At 33.6% G+C, this 24,935-nt stretch overlaps 1 protein-coding gene across 1 annotated transcript in view; it reads right to left on the reverse strand.

Annotated features, from left to right (window-relative positions):
* Nucleotides 1–11,067: 11,067 nt before the first annotated feature.
* LOC131665447 (nuclear receptor subfamily 2 group F member 5-like) overlaps nt 11,068–24,935 on the reverse strand; it is a 134,810-nt gene continuing 120,942 nt past the window's right edge. The window contains exons 2-3 of the mRNA XM_058937328.1: nt 11,571–11,759; nt 11,068–11,483 (exon numbers count right to left, since the gene is read on the reverse strand). Coding sequence (XP_058793311.1) covers nt 11,439–11,483; nt 11,571–11,759 — 234 coding nt within the window. The 3' untranslated portion in view covers nt 11,068–11,438. The remainder of the gene's footprint in view (nt 11,484–11,570; nt 11,760–24,935) is intronic.

Below are 24,935 nucleotides of genomic sequence, written 5' to 3' on the forward strand. Positions count from 1 at the left end.
CTTCAATATTTTCTGTATACCAAAATTTAAGATTTGTCGTTCTATAAATAGAAACATTTTCGGTGTTGAAATGCTTTACTTGAATGTCCTCTACATTATCTTTTATTACGGTAAAATGAGCTGACATTTCTATATTTATTTTTAGAGCATTATGTATTGAAAGATATTTTGGTATTTGTAATTGTAATAGTTTACTTGCTGCTTTTAAGAATGACTTTATATCTGTATGTTCTTGATTAGCTATGAATGCAGTAATGATACAATTTTCAAATGCTGAATTTACTTCACGCCAAATAACTCCGTCCCTTTCAATTTGGTTTGGAATGACTCGTAATGAATTAACATTTCCTCCGACTTTTATGGAATTATTTAAATTAATTTCGATTGAATTCAAATGAGTAGCCCATGTTTGACATCTCTGTCGTATTGCTCTACTTGAGTTAGGCTGTAACATATATTCTTCAAGAGAATTCAAAGCGGTAATTATTATATTTTTCCATCTAATAATAAAATCATCCTTATTAGCGCCTGAGTTGTAATAGGCTTTCCATAGATCGCGTACTGTATTTTCAAAATAAGAAATAGAAGCCATTGTAATGAAAATGCGCGTAGGATAACTAGTAATACTACTACTACTACTACTACTAGTACTACTACTACTACTACTACTACTGCTTGTCACTGCTAAGAAAGCTAGTGAAGCGGGCTGTCTCAAAAGACTGCACTCTTTTCCAATCGAGCACGGCTTTTAAGCATTATGGTGGCGATCAAAGCAGCGGTTTCGGCGCTGTAGGTTAAAGAGGGGGTAGTCAGACGAAAGGTGGGAGGTGGGTGGGTGGTGGCTGCTCCTAGCAAACTAGAGACGCTATACCCTCTCCGAAGGCCCACACTCAGCTAGCATAAGCTTACTAAGCGCCTTACTATCGAAGGAGAGCAAGAGAGAGAGAGAGAGAGAGAGAAAGTTAGAACAGCATCCGCACTATACGGCGTACGCACCTAGTAAGCTGAAGACGCTACCCCCTCTCCGAGAGCCCACACTCAGCCAACATAAGCTTACTAAGGAGAGCGAGAGAGAGAGAGAGAACAACACTTCTAGTTTTCGCTGTCCTGGTATATCTCTGGCATTATGTCCTGATTTATAGCAAATTTAACAGAGTATATCCGCTGTAGTAGTAGTAGTAGTAGTATTGCTAGTGTATAGCTTTCACAGCTTTCTACAAAAATTTCCTTTTACATTATTTCTTATATTCAAACACTATCTTCGTATAATCGCTTCGCTACAATAAAAATCCACAAAGAACAAAAATTCGCATTATCAATATAAATATTTGCATATCTATATCTTGCCTCTCTCTTATTTGTTCTATGCCCTACTCCCTCTGCTCTTATTCGAGGTGCTCACTATCCCTCCTCGATTTGGCCAATTTTTCGAAAATAAATATATAGTTACAGATTGCTCTATTGGGACTCCCTTTTAACATTTCAATTAATTTATTTCTTTTTATCCTTCCCCCTCCAGTAATTTCCTGTTCCTTAAGCTCCCTTACTCATTTACCCCCTATAACCTTTTTTGCACTCCTACATTCTAGCATATGTTCCAAACTCTCTTCTATCCTTCCACAAAATCTGCACTCACTTCCTTTAAACCCTTTCGCCCGTTCTCTGCCTATGTTTCCACATCTTATTCTCGCCTATTGTTCTTTTATCCATCCCGGAGTCGTCCTGTCCCTCCAATAAGTCTCTTCCCCCACTGTTTCTTTTATTTTTTTATAAAGTCCATTATACGTTGACGCGTCTATTTTGCCCCATAAGCTTTGTAATTCTTGTTCCGCTTTTCTTTCTAACCCACTCTCTAATTTGCCCTTTATTTTTTCTACTTCTTTTTTGTCCAATATCATTTTTAAGGTTTCCCCATCCCCTACCCCTTCCAGTAGTGTTAGCACCCTCTTTCCCCATTTTGTCGGGTTCTTATTTAATATGTTCTTCAGGGGAAAATTCTTCCTCATTATATTTTTTATCCTCGTTGTATTTTCGCATCAGGATATTCATCATTTCTCATTAAGGGAAATTCATGTATTTAGCTATGGCAAACTGTATTAAACATCAGTAATCAAAATAAATAAACATTCGCTAATCAAAATAGCATCAAAAAAGAAGTATGTCAATGCGCTTAACGCTAGATTTACCAAACCACTCGAGATAATTAGTTTTAATTTTCTCACTGAAAATTTACATATTACAAATATATTTTTACTGGATCTCATAAAATTACTTTTCCATGTTTTTGGTACTAATAGATTTTATAAGTATTTTTTTTTTAAATTCATTTTTAAGAAAAATAATTTTTTACTGTTCCTATTTATACCAAAACCAGTTAAAAGGACTGATGCCAATAATAAAGCAGAGCACGCAAATAAACATAAACATTTTTATGGTTTTTATGTCAGTTGATCTACGCAACATATAAAAATTATTTAACCATTCGTTCACATTCATATGCAGTGGTTGCGTATAAATTATTACGTTTGATTATTTCGAGATTATTTTGCTATTGTACAATGTCCATTCAGGTAAGAAAAATAATTGAAACATTATCGGCAATAATCAGATATTTACAAGGCTGCGCTAAGCGGGTGTTCAAGGTGTGCATGGTACACAGGTGGTACAGGGCAATTAATTAGACCAAGATCCACCTTTCTTTGCTCGACGGTCTGCTTTGTGGGGCAAAATGAGCTGTTTTTTTTGTCTTGGTTTATATTAGATGTTCCGCAAAAAAATGTATCTTGCTTAGTAGAACGGCAATTATTGCCATGTACACAGGTGCGACTCTTATTATTTATTTAGATATTTAGAATTATTTATATTTCCAATATAATACCTTCCAAAATGGATAATAAGAAAAGAAATTTTTAATTCTTGGAAAAAATAAGTGACATTGCTATGGAATGTTCAGTATCGAACATGCTGATCTGTATGGTAGGTTAGGTGAATTAGTTGATATTGAAAATGGACCATATGATAATGACGACATATTTTTGAAAATGAAGTTTTCGATACCGATGTAACTGATATTGACACTACGAACACTAAAAATGACAAAAACTTTTTGTATATTAGGGAAAAGAAGCCGAAAAATTTCAAGTAATAGCGATTATGATAATATTGTTGCATGTAAATGAAAAAAGAAATATGCAACTTTCAACTTCTGAGGGCGAAGATAAGGAAGGTATAGAAGATGATCGGAGAGAAGTAGCAACAGGTGGAACCATTTAGGAGAAACTACAAATAAGCTATAGTAGTAATAGGACGCCCATTCATAATATTTTCAAAGATATACCGGGCCTACTGGTTACGCAAAAAATAATATTATCAAATATATAGTTAGCAGTATGTTTTCACTGATTATAGATGATCCTGTTTTAGAACATATAAGAACTTATACAGAAGAAGAATCCTCTCGAGTTTTAGAAAAGCCATAGACATTAATAAAATCCAAATTGTTAACCTCCATTGTCATTTTATATGCTCGTATTTCATATGAAGCAAAACATGTGAGATTATCTTGTCTGTGGAATGGAGACCAAATTTTTTTAGAAATTTAGAAATGATGAGCAAAAATAATTTTTTTTAGAAATTTTACGATTTCTTCGATTTGATAAGGTAAGTAAAAGGAGCCAAAGTATGGAAACAGATAAATTCACATTATTATCAACTATATGGAACAAATTTATTAAAAATAGTCAGAACTTTTATAAGCCAAGAGAAAATGTAACAATTGATGAATAATTATTTCCAACTAACTTCCAACTTGTAGATTTGCACAATATATGCCTAACAAACCAGATAAATTTAGCACCAAATTTTGGCTGCGTTCAGATGTTGACAGTTAATATATAATAAAAACAAACAGGTTCCCATATTCAGGAAAAGATGAGGTGCGAGAATCGTTAACCCCTCTGAGTGTGTTTATTGTATTCAAACTGATGGAACCTTTTACTATAAAAGGTCGATGTGTTATAAGGGGTAATTTCTTTGCAAGTTTGCCATTAGCATGTAAATTTCTGGCTAAAAAAACTGCACTTATTGGGACTATACACGGCAACAAAACAAAATTCCCAAAGACTCCCAAACACAACTCTTTTTGAAGTTCGCACACACGCGTTTCATTCCTAAATTTTCGGTTAAAATTTCTGAAATGATAGTTTTTGGTATCCAAAGTTCTTCTTCTAGTTCTCGTACAATCATACGACGATCTTATTCGATTGCAAGTTGCACCCGCTCAATGTTATCTGCGGTTTTTGTCGTCGAAGGTCGGCCGGAACGAGAATCACTAACGACAGAAGTGCGACCATCCTTGAACTGTTTATACCACTCTTTTATTCGTGTTTTGCTCATACACTCGCTTCCAAAGGCTTTTTGCATCATTTCAATAGTTTGCGAACTCGTTTTTCCGAGTTGAAAGCAAAATTTGATGCAAATTCGTTGATCTTGTTTTTCAGTCATTTTTGACAATATCAAAATCCGACGAACGCGAAAAAGGTACTGTAAACAAAGATACGCTGCGCATGAACTATATGTCCGGCAGGTGTCAGTAAGTAACCAATAGATTCGTAAGGCTTTACTGTTGACGTTTCTGTCCGGTAGAGGTCGCTCGAACACTATGGCGCGAAGATATAAACGTAGGCCCGATACTTTCCGGACAGACCTTGTATAAAGAAACGACAAAAAAATTATTAAGAAAAGATTTTATGTTCAGACTTGCGAATAAACTTTCCAGTGAATATAAAAATTCGAGAGGTAAATCCTCCGAGTTTCAAATTCAAAAAGCATAAACTTTTAGAGATTCATCCAATGTACGAAAATGGTATTAAATAGGAGATTATAACAATAATAAAACTTCAAATATTTGTAACTCATGTAATAAATATGTTTGTGGAAAGTGTACACAAGAAAAACTTTATATTTGTAAAAATTGTATTGACTATGAAGAATCAAGAGAGGCTTGCCACTAGACTAAAATATAACCCTGCATTCATTTTGTGAATGGTAATTTTCGTTTTCAATTTTTCTAATAAAAATATCGATCTTTTTGCTTTTTTGTCATAATTTTGTTTTTAATTTTATATGCTAATGATATTTTTACCAATTTTTCTTTATTTGTATTTCCAAATATTTCCATCGATTATTCTAAATAAAAATTTTGTAACTATTTGGTATTATTTATTTTTATTTTTTTTCTGTATCAGGGATTCTCAAAGCTTCAAAAATTTGTAACAACAATATATGTATATGTTCCGCCATGAAAATATTTCACTATAAAAATCAATACCATTATGTAAAAATTGTACCACAAAAAAAATAGTAATGGACCACAGTTTGAGAACCCCTGATCTATATTGTGATATATACGAACACCGAGATCGGATACAAACGACATTTAACGGATTAAGGGATCAATGACACTATGGATTCTGTTAAGACGTTAAAGAATAGATCTAATTAACGTCCGTTGTTTGAGAATATATACAGGGTGACGCATTTTAAAGGAACCACCTCGAAAATTTCTATGGTTGGCATTTTGCAAAAAAATTTTTCAGACAAAAGTTGTTTGGGACAATGACGGACACCTTTCCCAGGAATCAGATTTGATTTTGAGATTTATTTTCAAGGTTATTTGAAGGTCAAAGTCATTTTATGAATAGGAACCTATAATTTTGATCACGGTTTCGGGAAAAGTGAGAAATTCTACGTTTAGATAAGGTATTATGTGTGCGGTTATCGCCCCTTCCCGCTTAAGGTCATGTAGGGGTCAAATTTATTATTTTCTTTATCTATGCACAGGAATGATCGGGCAAGGGTAAGATTAATTTTCATAACCCAAAAACTCAAATAACCCAATAACCCAATAAACCAACCCCAATAACCTCAATAACCAAATAACCAAGTTCGTGGTCGACATCTCTCTCTTCGTTCAATGATTCGGATTCTCACGTGGTTTGGGTTCCCAAGCTTCCATGGGTAATTTTGACGATCAAGGCCGATATCGTGCTGCAGCAAGATATTACCGTCTAGTTATTGGGTTGGAGGGGGGCAAGATATTACCAGCAAGTTATTGGGTTATTACAATTAATCTTACCCTTGCCCGATCATTCCTGTGCATAGATGAAGAAAATAATATATTTGACCCCTACATAACCTTGCGCGGGGAGTGGGAGAGAGGGGGGAGTTAACCGCACACCACACATAATACCTTATCTAAACGTAGAATTTCTCGCTCTTTCCGAATCCGGAATCAAAAATATAAGTTGCTATTCAAAAAATGACTTTGACCTTCAAATGACCTTGAAAATAAATCTCAAGGTCTAATCCGATTTCTGGGAAAGGTGTCCCTCATTGTCCCAAACAACTTTCGTCTGAACAATTTTTTTTGTAGAAAATTTAGGGGTGGTTCCTTTAAAATGGGACACCCTGTATAAGATATACATTCTCAATATATTATATATAATAATCTCAATATAATATATATATCACATATTGAGAATGTATATAAGAGCAAGTAAGCTTGGCCGTACACTCTTATTCTGGTCATCCTTCTTGTACGTCTCCACTAGCAATACTCGTCTAAATGAGGAACTTCGCGTATAATTCCAAAACCTGTCTTGTGGTCAAAGTAAAGTCATGTAGGAAAATTGGTGCTCCGCCGCTCTTCCCTGACCGTTAAAGCGAACTGGCCAAAAAAAACTAAATAATTTCCTATACCCAAAATTCAAGATAAGTGATCCCACGGCGTATCGACAAGGTTCATTCGCACAACCGAGCCTTTTCTCGAATATCCTTTCTTTTTACGATAGAGCTAGTTATAAATGTCGAGTCCGAAGAACTCCGACCTACCTAAAAGAACACAAACTGGTGCCGGAATAGAAACCTGAAATAGTGATATTTGAAAAATGATTGTTAGTATAAGATAGTAAGTGGAAATTTTGGACATTATTTTCTTAGTTGTCGCGGCTTACAGTATAAATTTCGAATCACATAAGGCTATTCAGAAAATAGCGAATGAATTAAAAATTGCTTTGATACCTTTCTTTCGGTTTAAAAGGTATTTAAGTAAATATAAGCGAAAGTCAAAACTTATACTCTGATGCGGTGTATTAGCTGAGTTGCATATTTACGCGACTTGTTTACGTCTCAACTACATAAACGGTACACAAACCAAACGGACTAGAAATTTTAATTTAAAAAATAAACTGACTATCTAAATTACAGTACTTATGACGAGACAGAAAACAGCTAAATTAATTGCAGAGAGCGTGTCATAATCAAATCATCGTGTAAAAATTGATAATTCAAGAGTCAATCAGTTAATACATACGGTTCATGAACAAAGAAATAGGATTCGTGAATTAGAATAAAGCTAGCGATCGTCCATAATCATAATTATGATAACAACGCAGAAATCGAGAAATAGAAGCAAGATAATGAAAAATTGCAGAAAAATTTAATGATCTTATTCAAATAAATCGATAAAAATTTTTTAAAAATAGAAAAACAAATTAATTATTCTATATTTAAGCTCGGTTTGAGACGATTGTCAATGCCAAATTAGATACTTCTGATTGTAGTAAATAAAAAATGTTTATTTTAAATCTCATTATTTTTTTTATTATTATAACTTTGTTTAAATATCCGTTAGCATGGCAAATAGGAGAAAAACACTCATGTTGTCGGAAAAATTGTGCTCGATGTCATTTGAGGATGATGCCGAGAAATATATCGATGCAAACGCGCATGAATTAACAGTTATTTCAGGCTCAGAATGATTCGGAACGAAAAGTTGATAGAATTTTAGATTTATTAACGGATGAAACAGAGAAAAAGCATTAACGCAAAAATTAAAGTCCAACATTCGTAAAGATGAATTAGTTGCGCTATCGGATACGATGAAAACCTGGAATAATAAATTTAAAGCGTTAGTGAATGATTTTGAAAAATTTTAATTGAATAAATTTGAAAAACTTATGCAAGAATTTCAAACTTTCGCTGACTCGGATGACACATATCAGTTAATTCAACAAACTAAATCGAATTTGCAAGCACGGATTGCGAAAACAAGTAATGAATTTGAAGAAAAATTGCATGATTTAAGAAATATAATTGAAAATTCAAATGTAAATAATCTTTTGAACACTAGCTGAAATGTGAATGTAGTATCAAAAATTAAAATACCAATTCCTCTGTTTATTGTTATAGAAACGGAAAGACCGCTAAAATTTTCAAATGACATCGATACGTACATATCTGTAAAGATAATATAAGGACATGAGTGTTTCGCATTTATTAGTCAAACACTAAACGGTGAGGCTAATGATTGGTGGTACATCATTATTGATGATATGGTCGATTGTAATCACTTTAAAACAAAATTCAAAGAGCGTTTTTGGCCAATATTATTTAAGCGGTTAATTGAGCAGAATTATTTACGTAACAAATCTCGGTTACACGAACGAACTTGAATTATTAATTTCTGAATAAGAATTAACTAAAAAATTGTGTGTGCATTTCGAAAAAGGAATTCGTTACGCTTTTTGTAGCCAAAGAGTAAAGGATAAAAATTCGCTATTTCAAATTTTGTTAGATTATGACGATGATAAAAAATTTTTAGAGCGAAAACAGAAAAAAGAGATGTTCGAGAAAAACAATGCAGCACAATTGCATGAAAATAAATATCAAAAACCGGACTCAATCTTAGTAGAGAAAAGTAAGAAACCGGAGCTAAAATCCGTAAACGCTGTGAAAATTTAATATAAGAGTAAGGAGCAAAAACAAAATAGAGAACGATTAATTTCTTCCGTTAGTAAGAAGCTAAGAAAACAAGCTCACAACGCGATTGATATTTTGAATATTGATCTTGATCCATCGGTAGAGTCAAAACTAAATGTAATTCTATCTCTAAACTCGGAGAGCGTGCCAAATACATTTATGCGGAATAGAACTAAGCGCCTGTTTCTAAACAAGATCAAATTATTATCGGCTGCAATCATAGATTCAAGCGCAGACTTAGTTCAGAATTGACCCATATTGACCCAGAGAACGAACAGTGTCAACAAACACAATGCCCGGAAATTAGCATATGCCTGAATAATAACACGACCGTTGATGCATTAATTGATATAGGTAGCGAAAAAACAGCTATGTCGAAAAAATTCTATTATGATAATTTAGAATGTTTTTGAAATTGTACAACATTGCCGTTGTTTGGAAAATTTATGAAATTAGCCACTGGAAATAAATTGATTCGGTTAAAACTGGAAGTACTGATACCGACGCGATTAGGTAATATAAAAGCGAACTTAATACATATAGTTGTTCAAAAATTAATAAAACCTTGCATTATTGGAATTGATTTGCAACAAAAATTGAACATGATTATTCATACCCAGCAAAAGTCATTAACAATATCAATAAATAATCAAGTTCAAAAATTGTCATATAATCATTGTAACAATATGAAAAATTATGTTTGTTTGAATATAATAGAATACAATAATGGCGAAAATGACCACAAATTATTGAATATATATATTTAATAATGATATAAGCGAAGATGACTTTCAAATGAAGAGATTAAACACAAACTTGAATCATGTAATAAGCTAAGCTTTGATCAAGTTGAAAAAGTGAAACAATTGATATTAAGATATAGAAATATTTTTGCAAATAAGCCGGGACTGATTAATACATATGTATATGAGATTCCTTTAAAAGACGATGATCTATTTTTCTCAAAACCATATGCAGTTCTTATACATTATAGGGATAAAGTTGAAATTAAAATCAGCAAAATGTTAAAATTAGGTATAACTAGATCATTGAGAAGTAATTATATAAATCCGATGACAGTTGTACCGAAAAACAACGGTGAAATTCGTTTATGCTTAAATGCGTGTAAGTCAAATAAAAAATTGGAAGATGACATGAATGTCCTCCATCAATCGATGAGATATTACTCCAATGCACGACAAAACCATTTATGTCAAGTTTAGATCTAACGAGTAGTTACTAGAAAATAGAAATATACAGCTTTCATGATATTGAATAGTGTTCGAATTCAATGTTTCAGCTTTTAACATAAAGACAAGTTCTGACAATTTAATTAGAGTATTTAATAAAATAACTTCAAATTTACAAGAATTTTTATTGACGTTTGGAGATGACGTTCACTTTAGATCAGATTCATTTGATAAGTATTTACATCACTTAAGATTGTTACTTAAATACGTAAAAAATATAATATTACTTTTAATTTAAAAAAGTCGAAATTTTGTCATTTATACTGGCAACCGATGCGAGCAATTATGCGGCTGCAGCGGTATTGTCACAATTAAACGACAATAATAAAGAACAAACAGTTTGTTTTGTCAGTCGTACGTTGAAAGTTAATGAAATCAATTACTTCACTACATCAAAACAATTAATTACATTAGTATGGTAATTGTATAAATCGCAATCATATTTACAGGAGGTCGAAGAAAATTATAGTTCGCACTGATTATAAAGCCGTTCCGTTTTTTAATTGCAGTAGGTTCAATTACGTGAACACAAGAATTACGTGATGGAGTTCATCGATGCAAGATTATAACATATCGCTTGAGCATTTAAAAGGTAAACAAAACTCTAGCGCGGATTTTCTCCGTAGGCAAATACATGCAAAAGCGGATGATATAAATAGAGAAACTGATATCATAATAAACGCTTGTAATAAAAGATAGAATACTAAATAACGAAGAAACAGTTGTTAGAAATTATAAAATGAAAATCGACATTTTATACAAAGTAGTGAATTCAATGAATAAAAAAGTGATTCCAGAAAGTATGTTTGCTAGTTTTATTACGGATGAGCATAATACATACGGTCATATTGGCTCATTTAAAATATATAAAATTGTACAAGAAAAATTTTTCATACCAACACTGGATAAACGAATTAAACAATTATTAAAATCGTGTATGATTTGTCAACAAAGTACTTAAGGGTACGAGTAGGTAAACAAAAGAGGCCTCAGCTCAGAGGGGTATCAGCTCATTATACTGATTCCCTATGTCATCGTCATCGTATCGTCATCGTTGTGGTCGTCATTATCCGCGGGGAAAAATTTTCCTATTTTATAGCGTGGTGCGCCGTCAGCTGGGTCATTCATGAGCGACAGTCTTTCTTTCCCCGCGATAACGAGATTGCACAATATATCTGAGATGTTCCCAGATGTGGATAATCCTACGGGGCTATTGTGAGGAATTGGCGACCTCGATTGAAATAATCGACGCACGACATGTCTGACGGGTCTGGTCCGATCTACGTACTACCTGCTCCCGCGCTGTGGTGAAGATTCCACCCACTGCGGTCGCCGACTACAACGACTAGCGGCGCAGTATACGCAGGCTCAGCCCTCGCAATCAAGCATGGTGTCGTCGTCGTGATCATCGACCTGCCCGAAGAAACAAAAGAAATTTCTAATAAACTACCCCTAATTAGAAAAAAGAAGTATTATTTGTATTGGAAAAAAAATTCATACCTTTCCTCGTTGCTCTTGCTCCTCTGGTGAAACGAAATGCACCAAAAGCGGTTGAGGCGTCGCAAGGTCTATGACGGGTGCTGGAGGCGTTACCAGGTCAATGTGTGTCACGCGTAACGGTGGTGGTAGTGGACACGTGACGATAAGTTGGCACACGATCTCCACGTCATCATCAGATCTGTAAAAAAACTATATAGGAAAAAATTATTTATATATAAAAGTACATTAAAAATTATATATTAAATATATAATTTTATACATATTGTTATATTGTGTATAATATATATTAAAAATTAATATACATATATATGTATATATATATATAACTTACGCGTGCACCGTCGATGATGATCGGAAGCATGGAAACGTCGGTAATGGTTGAGTATTTGAAACTTAGTGGTGGGAATAACTAGAGAAATAATAGTGATTAGTGCGGAGCAGAGACGATAAAGTGTATTAATACGTGATCGCGATCGTACTTGCGCCTTTTTTCACTCAACATGCAAGGCATTTAAATCGGTCAATGGCAACGGACGACCCGCAGGCGATAACGAGCCGTTAACAGTGGCAAGCTGCATCGGCTCATTTCTTGATATCATCGATTATTATATATAACTTTATAATAAATTTTATAATAAATTTATAATGAAAAAACAGCACTTTTCAGTGCTAAAAGTATGAACAAACAAAAAACGATAATATATATGATAATATATATATGACAAACTGTAACCTTGAGTTTGTTTTTATTCAACCCTATTATTTTTTTTTTCGGCGGAAGCAGCAGATAAATATACGGTAAGTATCTTTTAAGTTATATTAAAGATGATAATAATAATAATTTTTATCTCTGCAATCATGCGTGCGCTTTTTTTCTTATCACTGTCAAGCAGTAATCGACCCATTTCAGGGCCACTTCTTCTTGTCCACGTTTAAAACTCCTTCGTATTAAAAATTATTCTTAAATTTGATGAAACTAATATATTAATTATAAAACAACACTTTTAGGAGCATATATACGAGTATATATATATGATAACGTACGAACAAAGAAAAGATAATTATTAATAAACTGTAATCTTGCTCTTTTGTATTTATCCATTTTATATTTCTTTTCAGCTGAAGCAGCAGGTAAATATAAGATAGGTATCTCTTAAATTATATTCATTGTATTAAAGACAATTGATAATAATTTTTTTCTTATGCTAAATCAATAAGTAATATAGTCTGCACGTACTCCACCGCTAAGAGTTGTCATAAGTCAATCGGTAGAGCGTTGACATGCGGATGTTCGGAGCAAAGGTTTGATTCTCCGTAATAACAAAATTTTTTTTTAATTTGTTTTCAATTATTTAATTGAATCAAAATGATAATTTTTAGGTAAATTTTGAAAATATATTTTTTTTAAATGTTAAAAATATCGACTTTTTTCTGTAATATATGCAAGGGTTGCAATTTTTTAATGAAATTTATGGAATGTATGGAATGTATGGCATGTATGGATTTTTTTTAATGGAGGCGAAAATCTCAGCCGTTCGCTATAAAAGTAATCTGAATCTCATTAGCAGTAGTATTCGCATCGAGCGTGTTTTACGTAGCGTGTAAAGTGTGAAAGAAAGAAAGAAAAAGGTGATACGAGGATTCTACAATGAGCGTCAACAAGATTGACTATAGATAATCTATAATCTATAGGAAATCTATAATCTATAATATATAGGAAATCTGTTGTTGGGAAGAAGGTGATGACCCTGTGACGGAACATCAGTGATGGGCTGGCTGCTGCCTTTTGATTCGCAAGAGAAGTTGCGGCAATGTGCCGATCGGATCGAGCCCCGTACCAATACATCCTCGAAGAAGTAGAGATGATTGTGAACGGTATAAGCTCGAGTATTGAGCAGTACCGACGTGGAAAGAGCCAGCGCGTGCAACGGTCTGCGTACCTACTGCTAACCCACATGCATGTACAGACGAGTCTGCGTTGTCATCGATGACGAGTCTTATTACAAAATTTTTTTCTAACTTACATTTGAAGGAGAAATGTGCATCAGAAAACGAATTGAATGCAGCCATTAGGATGGTATCTGTTTATGAAGAACTTTTACGCGATCATAAGAAAAGTATTGACAAACAGAATGAAAAAATGAATAAAATTAGCGAAAGGGTTGAATAGTCGCAGCGAGATAGTCAATATTTTGCGTTAACTTGAAATTACTAGATGTAAGATATGTTGGATGCTAGGATTGCTGTACTCTTTTTAACTTGTGGTCATATCGCTGTATTCATGGAATGTGCATCAAGATTTCATGATTGTCTAATATGTCATCAAAGTATTACGAAGCGTATTCATGCTTATTTTGCGTAAATTTGTTCTTTTTTTTTTATAAAGTGCCTATTATTTTTAAAAAATGTTTGTGTACTTTTTTTCTCTTTTAATCTACTATTTTATATTTTAGTGTTATATTTTATTTTGATAAAAAAATCTTTTTTGAAGTTAATTGAAAATTTTGGAAATATGGTTTTTTTATGTTTCTGATATATATATATATATATACATACATATATACAGGGTGTCTCAGACCACCCGTCCACCCCCCAAAGTGTGCCGAAAAAGTTTTTTTTTTTCAAAAATTGATAACACAATTATATATAAATCGAGTACGCTCTATCGATTGGACGTAAAATCAACTTCCGGTTCCAACCGGAAATGGCCTATTCAGACCGGAAGTGCATGAAAATCCATTTTTTTAAATGGAACATGCACACTTTTTTTTCAGATTCAGATTCTACGGTAAAAAATACGAGAATTTCGTAAGAAGAATTTTTTGAAAAAAGTTGATATTTGACCTCTAATTGACGTCTGAAGTCTGTAATCCACCAGTTCGTACTCAAGCTGCGAATATGCACGTTTGAACAATGGAATAGGATAATGTGGCTCCTCTAAGAGGTTTTCGAATAACATAAATAATGATAATTTGTTTTATTAGAATCTAACATAGTGAAAATTTTTATAACATAATTAGATTTTGTCTTCTATTGTTCTGTAAATAAAATTTTTTTATGAATAACGCTGAAATAACTGTGCGAAAATAGACGGTGAAGATTTGACAATAATTAATAAGATTTATAACTTTAATGTTCAAAATGCGCTCCGCCTTGAAAAATACATGCTTGACCTCTTCTTTGGAAATTATCAACAGCTCTTCTTATTTCTGCTGCCTGCAGCGACCGAATTGCATCCGTGATTCTGCCAACCATATTGGCTCTCGTTGTCGGACGTTCTTGGTAAACTATGTCCTTTCCTCTTCCCCACAAATAGTAATCCAGAATAGTCAGATCTGGGGATCGAGGTGGATAATTGACAAGACCAAACCTTCCAATCCACCTATTGGGGAACATACGATTCAAACTATTTCGGCAGATATGTGCCGTATGTGCAGGACATGCATCTTGCTGAAACCACATGTCACGCCGTAACTGCAGCGGGAGGTTTTCCGGGGATTTTGTGGTCACCAATAACGACAATTCCACGTATTAACTTCTGCATCACTCTTGAAGGTACATTCATCCGAAAATAGAACAGATCTGTGAAACTCATCTCTTTGGCGGATTGACTAGTTGCAAAACACAAGTCGTTGGCGAAAATTTTCAAAGCTGCTTTTTAAGATCTATCTTGTATAACGCGATCGCAGAGTTTGAAATACATAACATTCGATAAAGTATGCTGATTTTTTAAAGCCTACGTAATTTATTAAATTAAAACAAATTATTATTATTTATGTTATTATAAACAAATGTTGCTACTGTAACGAAATCTCTTATGTTTTGAGAATAAAGATTTTTATCTCGCTAAACTAATTTGTTTTGGAATTTCATTTCCCCTAATTTCATAAAAGTACGCTATGTAAATACATAGATTAATAATAACAAGAATAAATGAAAAAACGACGAGATTCATATTTTTGTAATATTAAGGCTAAAATTTTAAAAGTACTTCATTCTTTATAAATCTAATATTTTTTTTGTTTTACCTCTAAATGACCTTGAATTGACCTCAAAATGACCTGATAAGATCAAACTCACTTTGGATTCGGACTCAGCGACCCCGAAAACGTTTTAGAGGAGCCACATTATCCTATTCCATTGTTAAAACGTGCATATTCGCAGCTTGAGTACAAACTGGTGGATTACAGACTTCAGACGTCAATTAGAGGTCAAATATCAACTTTTTTCAAAAAATTCTTCTTATGAAATTTTCATATTTTTTACCGTAGAATCTGAATCTGAAAAAAAGTGTGCATGTTCCATTTAAAAAAATGGATTTTCATGCACTTCCGGTCTGAATAGGCCATTTCCGGTTGGAACCGGAAGTTGATTTTACGTCCAATCGATAGAGCGTACTCGATTTATATATAATTGCGTTATCAATTTTTGAAAAAAAAAACTTTTTCGGCACACTTTGGGGGGTGGACGGGTGGTCTGAGACACCCTGCATAATAAATTTTTGTACTTTTTGGACACAACATTTTAATTATCGGTATCACTTTCTGCTGCATTAAATAAACTGCTGTTGCATCATGGGTTGTGCAATCTGATAATAAAATCATGTTGTGATGTTTTAATTCGGTATTGGAGCGATAGTAAAATGCAACAGTAAAAACCGAACATTGGTCATTGTTATAATGGAAAGCTTGAGCGGCATCCTGAGCCACGTATGCATAATTTTCCGCAAAATCACAGTGTAGCAATATTTCATTTTCTTTTAAATTTTCTCTTTTATCAGATATAAATTTTGTTTGTTCATTTGATATAAAACTATGCGTAATGAGAACTTTGATGCGATCACACAATACTTCTATAAATTCATCTGAGGGAAGACATTCTTTATTGAGGGTACAGCGATCAGTAGATTGCCAAGTGCTGAATATAACTTGTTCGATTTTATTTTTTTTCAATAATTCCAAAAGGAAGTCGGAAAGCTTCTTAGTATTAGGACATTTGTTACACTGTAGCTAATGAAAATCAGTTGTAGGTTTCTTACACTGAATGAATTTAAAACAATCTTTGTAGTCACATAATTGAAATTCAGAATCCCTGCTCAAAAATTTAAGATTTATAGCATCTAACATTAGTTTAACATTCTGGTGAGTCATGCATATGCAAACGCTGTGTGTTCCTGATGATCCAGCTAAAACACACCATTTAGGACGCAGCTCTGCGAACTTAGATGATCCAATAAGATGTTCTGGATATTTCTCCTTGAACATGAACTGTAAAACTTTAACATCATACAGTAGTAAATGTTTTTGTTTAGAAACTATCACACCATCTATCTTGACCTTGATAACTTCTTTTTTAAGCGGCATAATGCGACCGTTTGTGTCATTTTCGTAAAATTCAATAACTTTCGATACAGTTTCTTCATCTATATTTTTTCCCCTTTTGAAAGGTGGTACTGATAATACTCCACCAGAATTTTTCAAATCCTTAGAGTTTTTTGCCAGTCTATAAGAACATTTAAATTCTTCCATGATTGTACGAATGCTCCAACAATCAGGAGCTATAGTGAGAATAGACGTACGCATTGGATCATTTTCAGATAAACTTAGGAATTTCTTTTTAAGGCCATTCAAGAGTTCTTCTAACTGTTCTTCTCTAGATTTGCATGCAAGTTATTCCAAGGAATCATCAAATTTCATGTCCTCTATACTATCATTTTTACTGCAGGATTCGCGTATTCCTTTATTCGGAGGTTCATTCAAGGAGTCATCGAATTCCATGTAATCTCGACTATTACCTTCAAAAGAAAGATCTTTATGAGAGTTATAAATACTTTTTCTGCAAGTGTGACAAATTTTTGATAGTGGATGCAAATTTGGATAGGACAAAAAATACCTTGCGAAATATTCCGCAAGTTTTTACCCACATGACCATCTTTACACAGTGGGTTACAACATCTCTTAGAATGGAGATTTTGTGACGAATCAGCCATGTCCACAGTTAGGATGTGAATACGTACTTGTAAAAACAATGGAAATAAAATAAGAAAATTAAAAGAAATGAAACAAGTAGGAAATACACCAACTATTCTGAAAAGGACTGTTGGAAATTGACCACCGATGTTCCGCACAAACCTGGAAAATTATCTCAATAACTATCCTGAGAAGGACCGTTACTGAGTTTCTACCGATGCTGAGTACCACCCAATATATCAGAAAAACGACTATCTTGAAAAAGACTGTCGTTTCCGAAAATAAAAGGCGTAGAAAGAACAAGCTAAAATAGACCAACTAATTTAAAAAAAAGTTCTTATAATTAGTCGTAGACTACGTATGAATTTTTGTAAAAGATCTTGGGAAGTTTTTTAATTTTTCAAACAATCCGATAAATCCAAAAAGCAAAAAATCGCTCAAAGGAATTCGAAAAAATTTACACTTGTGTTTTGATGAATTTCAAGCAATTTTGTTCCTTAAATTTTTTTTTCAAAGTCATTTCCTTCTGAGTAAAAAAATCGCAAAGTTTTTTATTTTTGAAAATTTTCAAAAAATTATAATTTTTTAATTTTTCATTTTAGCGAAAATGGTCTCTGTTACTTTTTTGTAGGAAATGAGCCAGATTTTCATAAAAAAATATGGAATATTAATTTTTTTAACATTTATTACTAAAAATTTAAAAAATAAAATTTTTTGTTTACGAGTTTGTCTCTTGTAGCCGCCATATTGGAGCCGCCATGTTGGATTTTGCAAAGGCGCACACAGCATCAGAAAGTAGATATCCTAAGCTTTAAAATGAGTCGTTGCACGACTTTTTTAGTCACATCAAATTTTGGACATAGCAGTGATCCGGTTGACATGGATCGTCCCATATATATATAAATAAGTGAGTAAAAAAACGAGGATTGATCGATACGTTAATTTTTTATTTATTTCAAACTTAAATAAAATCGGAATTACATATCATCACCACTTTTGTGAGCGAGCATCCATTTGCTGATAGCCAGCGCGTTTTTAAAGGAACATGGTGGATTTGATAGATACGCGTTGTTGTTACTGTATACGGAAATCCTATTGTTTGAAAGATTCTTGAGTGATAGATAACCTAATTCTTCAACGTTAACTATAGTCGTTCTGTAAAAAAAAAGAAGCAAAAATAATCATTAGATATCATTTCTTTTCTTTTTACGATGATACGTGACAAAAAGAAACTTACTGTGCATTGGTCAACAAATTTCTCAGCCATTTTCTTTTTTTAAGAACTTTGATAAAAATAGTTGCTCCATAATGTGTTTTTTCATTATTTTTCCAAGGTCATTGGACGGTAAATCGCCAGATTTCCACGGAACACCATGAAAATTTCTCGCTAACCATCGGTTTTCGCACTGATTTTTCTTTAATAACCACTCCCATGGATAAGGTGGTTTAAACAGAAGCACCAATGGAGTTGGATCTTCTTCCAGAGGACAAACAGCAATTTTCTTGAATACGAATTCGTTCAAGGAAGTTTTGAAGCTCTGTACGGCTACAACAAAATCCATCGTAATAACTATGGAATCAACAACTACGTCAATACAGTCGAATGAATGCCTTTCTATGCTGAGCTTGCACTTGTTGATTTCCCACCAATTTTTTTTTCTAATCAACCAGATTCTCTTCTGCTTGAAATAACATTTTTTTTACCACCATTATAATTTTTCGATCAATCACAATCGTTCACCGTCTCCTTAATTTTGCCAGTCAATCATCATTGACAAGTAGTGAATATAACTTGATGGATTTATCAAATCTGCTCATTTAAGTAATTAGCATGATGGCTCAGTATTTCACGAACATAGCCTTGTTGCTTTTGCACGCACATCGTCTGGCGAAATCTGGTCATGCTAGTGTCAAAGACATTGTAACGGTCCTATCTATGAGCTAGTTTATTACATTACTGAATCACCGCAACCCGTCAAACGCATCTATCTGTTTACTCAAATCAGCACATTAAACGGCGCCACCTCACCAATTATTTGATTGTATTAGTACAAGAGTCTAATTTTATAACCAAAATAAGGAACGTGACGTCACAAAGTAATAGATATAGATATAATGATTTTTGTTATTTAAGAAAAATATGTTAATTAGAGATAATTTTGATATAACAAAGTATTTCTTATATAGATTTTAGTACGTAGATTTCGAATATAGTCATACGAATTGCGTTTAATTATTAAATAATAATGAATTTTAATATGCAAAGTTAATTTATTTATTACACTAAAAATATGAATATTAGAAAAATGTAAATAGTCCAAATGCAAAATGAATAAGAAATTAACATGAGTAAGAATTGGTTTCATTGATAACAGCTTAATAATAACTGTTATTAATAAATAAACAATTAATAATTTATTTAAACAATAAGTTGTATATAGAACGAAAGTGTTAATTTTATACTTAATAATGACAACTTTATAATTTATAAATCTTAGATAATTAATCTAATCATTGCCTTATAAGGTTATAGAAAAAGCCGTTAAAAATATGAAAATTTATTATAATTCAAATGTTATTAACTAATTTGAATATTTCTTTTTAAAAAATACTTCTAAAATTAATAAACTATAAGGTTATGTAAAAATTTAATAATTTTCCATTGTAAATATGGTAATATTACATTAATTAACTTTATTAATAACTTTTGACGACACTATTTACGATAATTGTAAATTACACTAAATCAACAAATAACGAATTCTGTAAAGTTCACATGTGTTGAAAGCTCATTATTAATGTTTATTTACTTGTAAATTAAGAAAACTCATTTCTTAAAATTCGCAAATGTTTCTCGAATATTCGAAAACTTCTCAAAGAAAACGCTCCTGCGAAAATAGGCGGGAAAATTTGTGTATAAATACGCCCACTACTGCACAGGCTGGCATTCACTTCTAGCCTTGCAAAATGAGCGCATGAGTCTGAATAAACTTGGCTAATACCTAAGTTCTTTCTCTCATTGTGATTAACTGAGCAAGACCTTTCCTTTCCTATAATTCGAGCTAAACTTATAGAACATCTCGCGCTATAAGAAACTTGGGCCGAATTATATCCTCTACAAGGAAGATTTTAGCTCTGCTTATGGGACAATTCTTACCATAAAAAACTAGGGTATAGTCTGACTTTCCTTGAAATCTTATTCATACTAGATACGGGAGTACAAATTATTATTTATAAGTGATACAAACATCACAACATTGAAACGTGGATGATACTGAGTTCATTGGCTTTGCGCAAAGCTGATGAGCTTTCTGATTCGCCTAACTTGATCGTGGTTGGCAGACAGAAGCTGCAAGCAGCTAAGCCCCCTATTGCCACTTCATCGATTGCGGAACTTGTTGTGAGCTAGCATAGAGAACAATCAATGTATGAACCTCTCTTTATTTTAAATGTAGTTTGAGGAAGGTTTCGAACCGGCTAGTACTACTACTACACTATCTGTTGTCAATCCAGTTTAAAACTCAACAGTTCGAGAGAACGACATCAATAGTGCGTTTAAAAGCAGTATAAAGGCTGGTGTAATAACCAATCTGAAACATCTGGATTTGAATACGTTTTTAAGGTATGCTAAACCATTATTCCATGCTCAAATTAAGGAGATCTTGAACAAACATAGTTCTTTAAAAGTGAATTCTGTAATAGATGCCGAGTATGCAGACGAAAAGAATAATTCCGATGAAACGATCGATGTCAAACATTTCAATACGAAGGTGGCACCGATATATCTAACTATAAACATAGACGAGTGGTTAATTGAAAACGTTTTAGAACCAATTAGTAAGAGCACAGAAGAATTTCAAGAGCAAGGCTCAGGCTGGTCTCTTCGTGTTATATTAAACTTACCCGTAAATATCAGCAAGTACAATCCTATGAGGGCTGGTTCTTACGTTGAATTGCTCGAGCATATTAGATGACATAGTGCCTAAGTGAATGTGCGGAACAACGACAACGAATGTTTCAAATGGGCCATCCTTTCAGCGTTACATCCAGTTGCAAAGAATGCATGTCGTGTCCCTGGGTATAGTGCTCATCAAGATAAATATAATTTCAAAAATCTATCATATTTGGTACACCCGAAAGAAATTTAGAAAACAAAACGACGTTTCAGTGAAAGTGTACTTTTTAAATTTGAATAATGGGTTTTACAAGGTTTTGCCGCAACATTTGACCGATGAGAAAAAAGAAAAGCACGTGAACCTTCTTCTAGTGGAAAATTATTATATCGATGTTAATGCTGATGTGAACGAAGAGCAATTGGAACATCGTAGTATACCTTACAAAGTGCACTATGTTTGGATAAAAGACTTATCTCAATTGATGTATCGAAAGTTGTCATTTCGCAGAAGTAAGTCGTACATATGCGGTCGTTGCTTACACTATTTTCGAACTGAACAGAGATTGAAAACGCATGAGATCGCATGTAAAAATCTGAATATGCGTAAAATTATGCTTCCCAGTGGAAAGATAAATGTTTACAATTTGAAAACGTTAAAAATGAGTACGTAGTACCGTTTGTTGTGTATGCTGATTTTGAAAGTCTTTAGGAAGCGGTGTCTAATAATATGATAATTGAAATAATACGATAATTAAAAAAAATGAAGAGACAGATCGGAGAATCAAACCGGCGTCCTCTGGGTTGGCAGGCTAGCGCTCTACCACTAGAGTCATTGCCACATGTACCTTAGAGGATGCTTATATTGTATATTAGCTATATACACATACATTTCGTATAGGGCCCGAGCGCGCAGAGGAGGAGGAGAGCGCATACTGTCTATAATTCTGGCTTGAGAATGCGCTGCTATAGTAGTAAATGTATGCTTTTATTCTGGCTCTCTCTCTCTCTCTCTCTCTCTTCCACACTCTAGCTTAGCGTGGCTTGGGACCATTCTCTCATAGAGGAGATATTTTGGTTCTTTCTCTCTCTCCATGGAGGAGAGCTATACTTGCTTGAATCCCCTCTAATCCTTCAGTTACTTAGGTGTGCAGGCAACACACAGCACGCTGCCCAACTCACACAAATAATTGTGGTTGTTCATGAAGTAAGTTTATTATAATTATTATTATTATTTAATTCTATATATGTACTTATACAGAATTTTTATTTTTCAGTGGATCAAAGAATCATTGACCGAAAGGCTGGTCGCGCAATTAGCCTATCAAATTGAGAAGACCGTAGAAGATCGAGTGAGGGCGCAGCTTTGTCGCCAGAAGCGCGCGCAAATAATGGGAAAAAAAAACAAGACGATTAAGCGGAAGAGAAAAGCCGAGCTGACCAAGACTGAGCAGGATGAATTAGCAGACAAAATAAAAAAATGAATAGATCCGGCAAAATCGTCCTCTTCAGCGTCGCCCTCATCAACATCATCATCATCTTCAGCATCGGTGACGTTGTCATCGTCGGCTACGACGTCTGCATTTGCGACGTCTGCGTCGTCTACGACGTCTACATCTGCGTCTGCCACATCTTCCACATCTGCGTTTACGACATCATCGATGCCTTCGCTAGAAATTTTGCAACAATATGAGGCAATGGATTGGTCTACTAAGGTAAAAAACACTTCTATTTATTACAAATGTTATACATTTTATGCATTTATTTTAATTAAAATTAATTAATATTTTAATATTTTACAGAGACCTGTGCCAAAGAAGACACTAATCAAGGCTGTTCGGCGTAAAATAATTGTGATTCCAGCTGAATCGACAACAAGAAAGCCGACTCGCCACCTCAAGGTAGTAAGATCTTTGCTTTAAGAACTAATGAATTTCCTGACAAACTCAACGTTAGTATATTCTACATCATCGTTTTTTATTAAATGACTGTTTTCTCATTCAATACATTTATTTATAGTTTATTCGAAAGAAAGTTTAGGCAAAGATGTTCGTAGTTATAGGTATTGAAATCTTGATATCTCACATTGTTATATGTGACTCTTTTGACTTTGAGATAGAGTAATAAATCTATAGAAGGTTGAAGATCAGCAAAACTATCAAAGTATGTAACTTCATCACCTTTCTTTTTATATGCCACCCAGTGCGTACCTGATTCATTTTTGTCATCTAAATTGATAACAGCTGATTCTTGATAGTAAGGTTCATCGAATAGTAAATTGCTACGTAAGAAAACACCTCGAAAATTTGCAATTTTTAGTATTTTAGCACGTTTTTTTATATCTAAATCAGTTAGAGCACGTTTAGGAAAAACTATTATAAAGTTTTTATTTTTCTTAAACCTTGTTCGTTCACATGTGGTTTGAGGTGGAGACCATAACTTTTACTATGAGGCTTTAGATAAAGACATTTACCTATAGCAATAGCTTCCATAGTTTTGTTATATCTTTGAGCATCTTTCAACTCATTTTAAGCAGCTTTAGCGCTGTTCACAGCTTTCGTTATTGAAGCTGCTCCCCGGTCAAAGCTCCAGTGGCTCTTCAAGCAGCAAATAATAGATTTTAAAAACGAAGCGCTCCACAAAATTTACCGGAAATAGGTCAAATACATGGTATATTTATTTTACTTTTACCGCCGGCCCTTTTCATAATTAAAGAAAACAGTGAGCAAAACCTTGACATTTGATCGAACTTGACGTGCCTTTATCGATCTTGGCTCTTCAGGAGTCTTTCATTGGGATGATTGGGCTTTAGTTTCGACGTCATAGCTATAAGCCCATGATTCGTCACCAGTTCGAACTCTTTTGAGCATATCAGGATCATTATTGACGTCATTTAACAGCTCTTGAGCGATGTTCCTTGGACGGTCCTTTTGTTCAAAATAAAGCAATTTCGGAACAAATTTTGCTGCTACATGTTTCATGCCCAAAACTTCGGAAAAAATTGCATGGCACGAGCCAAATGGAGATGCCGACGTCTTCAGTCATTTCTTTAATAGTGATTCGACAATTTTTTAACGCTATTTGTTTCACTTCTTCAATACTTTCACTTTATTAAAGTGCTGGAGCGTCCAGAGCGAGGTTCGTCGTCGGTGCCTTCTCGACCATCTTAACAGAGCTTATATTACTTGTAAACATTTTTTTGACTTAAAGTTGACTCACCGTATGCCACTGTTAACAATTCAAGTGTTTTGGAGCATTTCATTCCATTTTTTAGACAAAATTTTATGTAAACTTTTTGATCCATTGTTTTCGACAGCAGAAAATCGCTGAGCACAAAAAACACGTCTAACGTTTCTGTCTCGCAAAAAAAAGTAAACATACAAACTGGCTGAAACTGTGAGCATATATGAGAGACATGTATACCAACATAATAAAAAAATATCGATGATTGAATCTACGTAACCCGCCCAATTTAAAAATTCACCTTACTTTTTGAACACACCT

Source organism: Phymastichus coffea, unplaced genomic scaffold, assembly GCF_024137745.1.
Source record: "Phymastichus coffea isolate CEN01 unplaced genomic scaffold, Cenicafe_Pcof_1.1 PCOF00051, whole genome shotgun sequence".
Taxonomy (NCBI): domain Eukaryota; kingdom Metazoa; phylum Arthropoda; class Insecta; order Hymenoptera; family Eulophidae; genus Phymastichus; species Phymastichus coffea.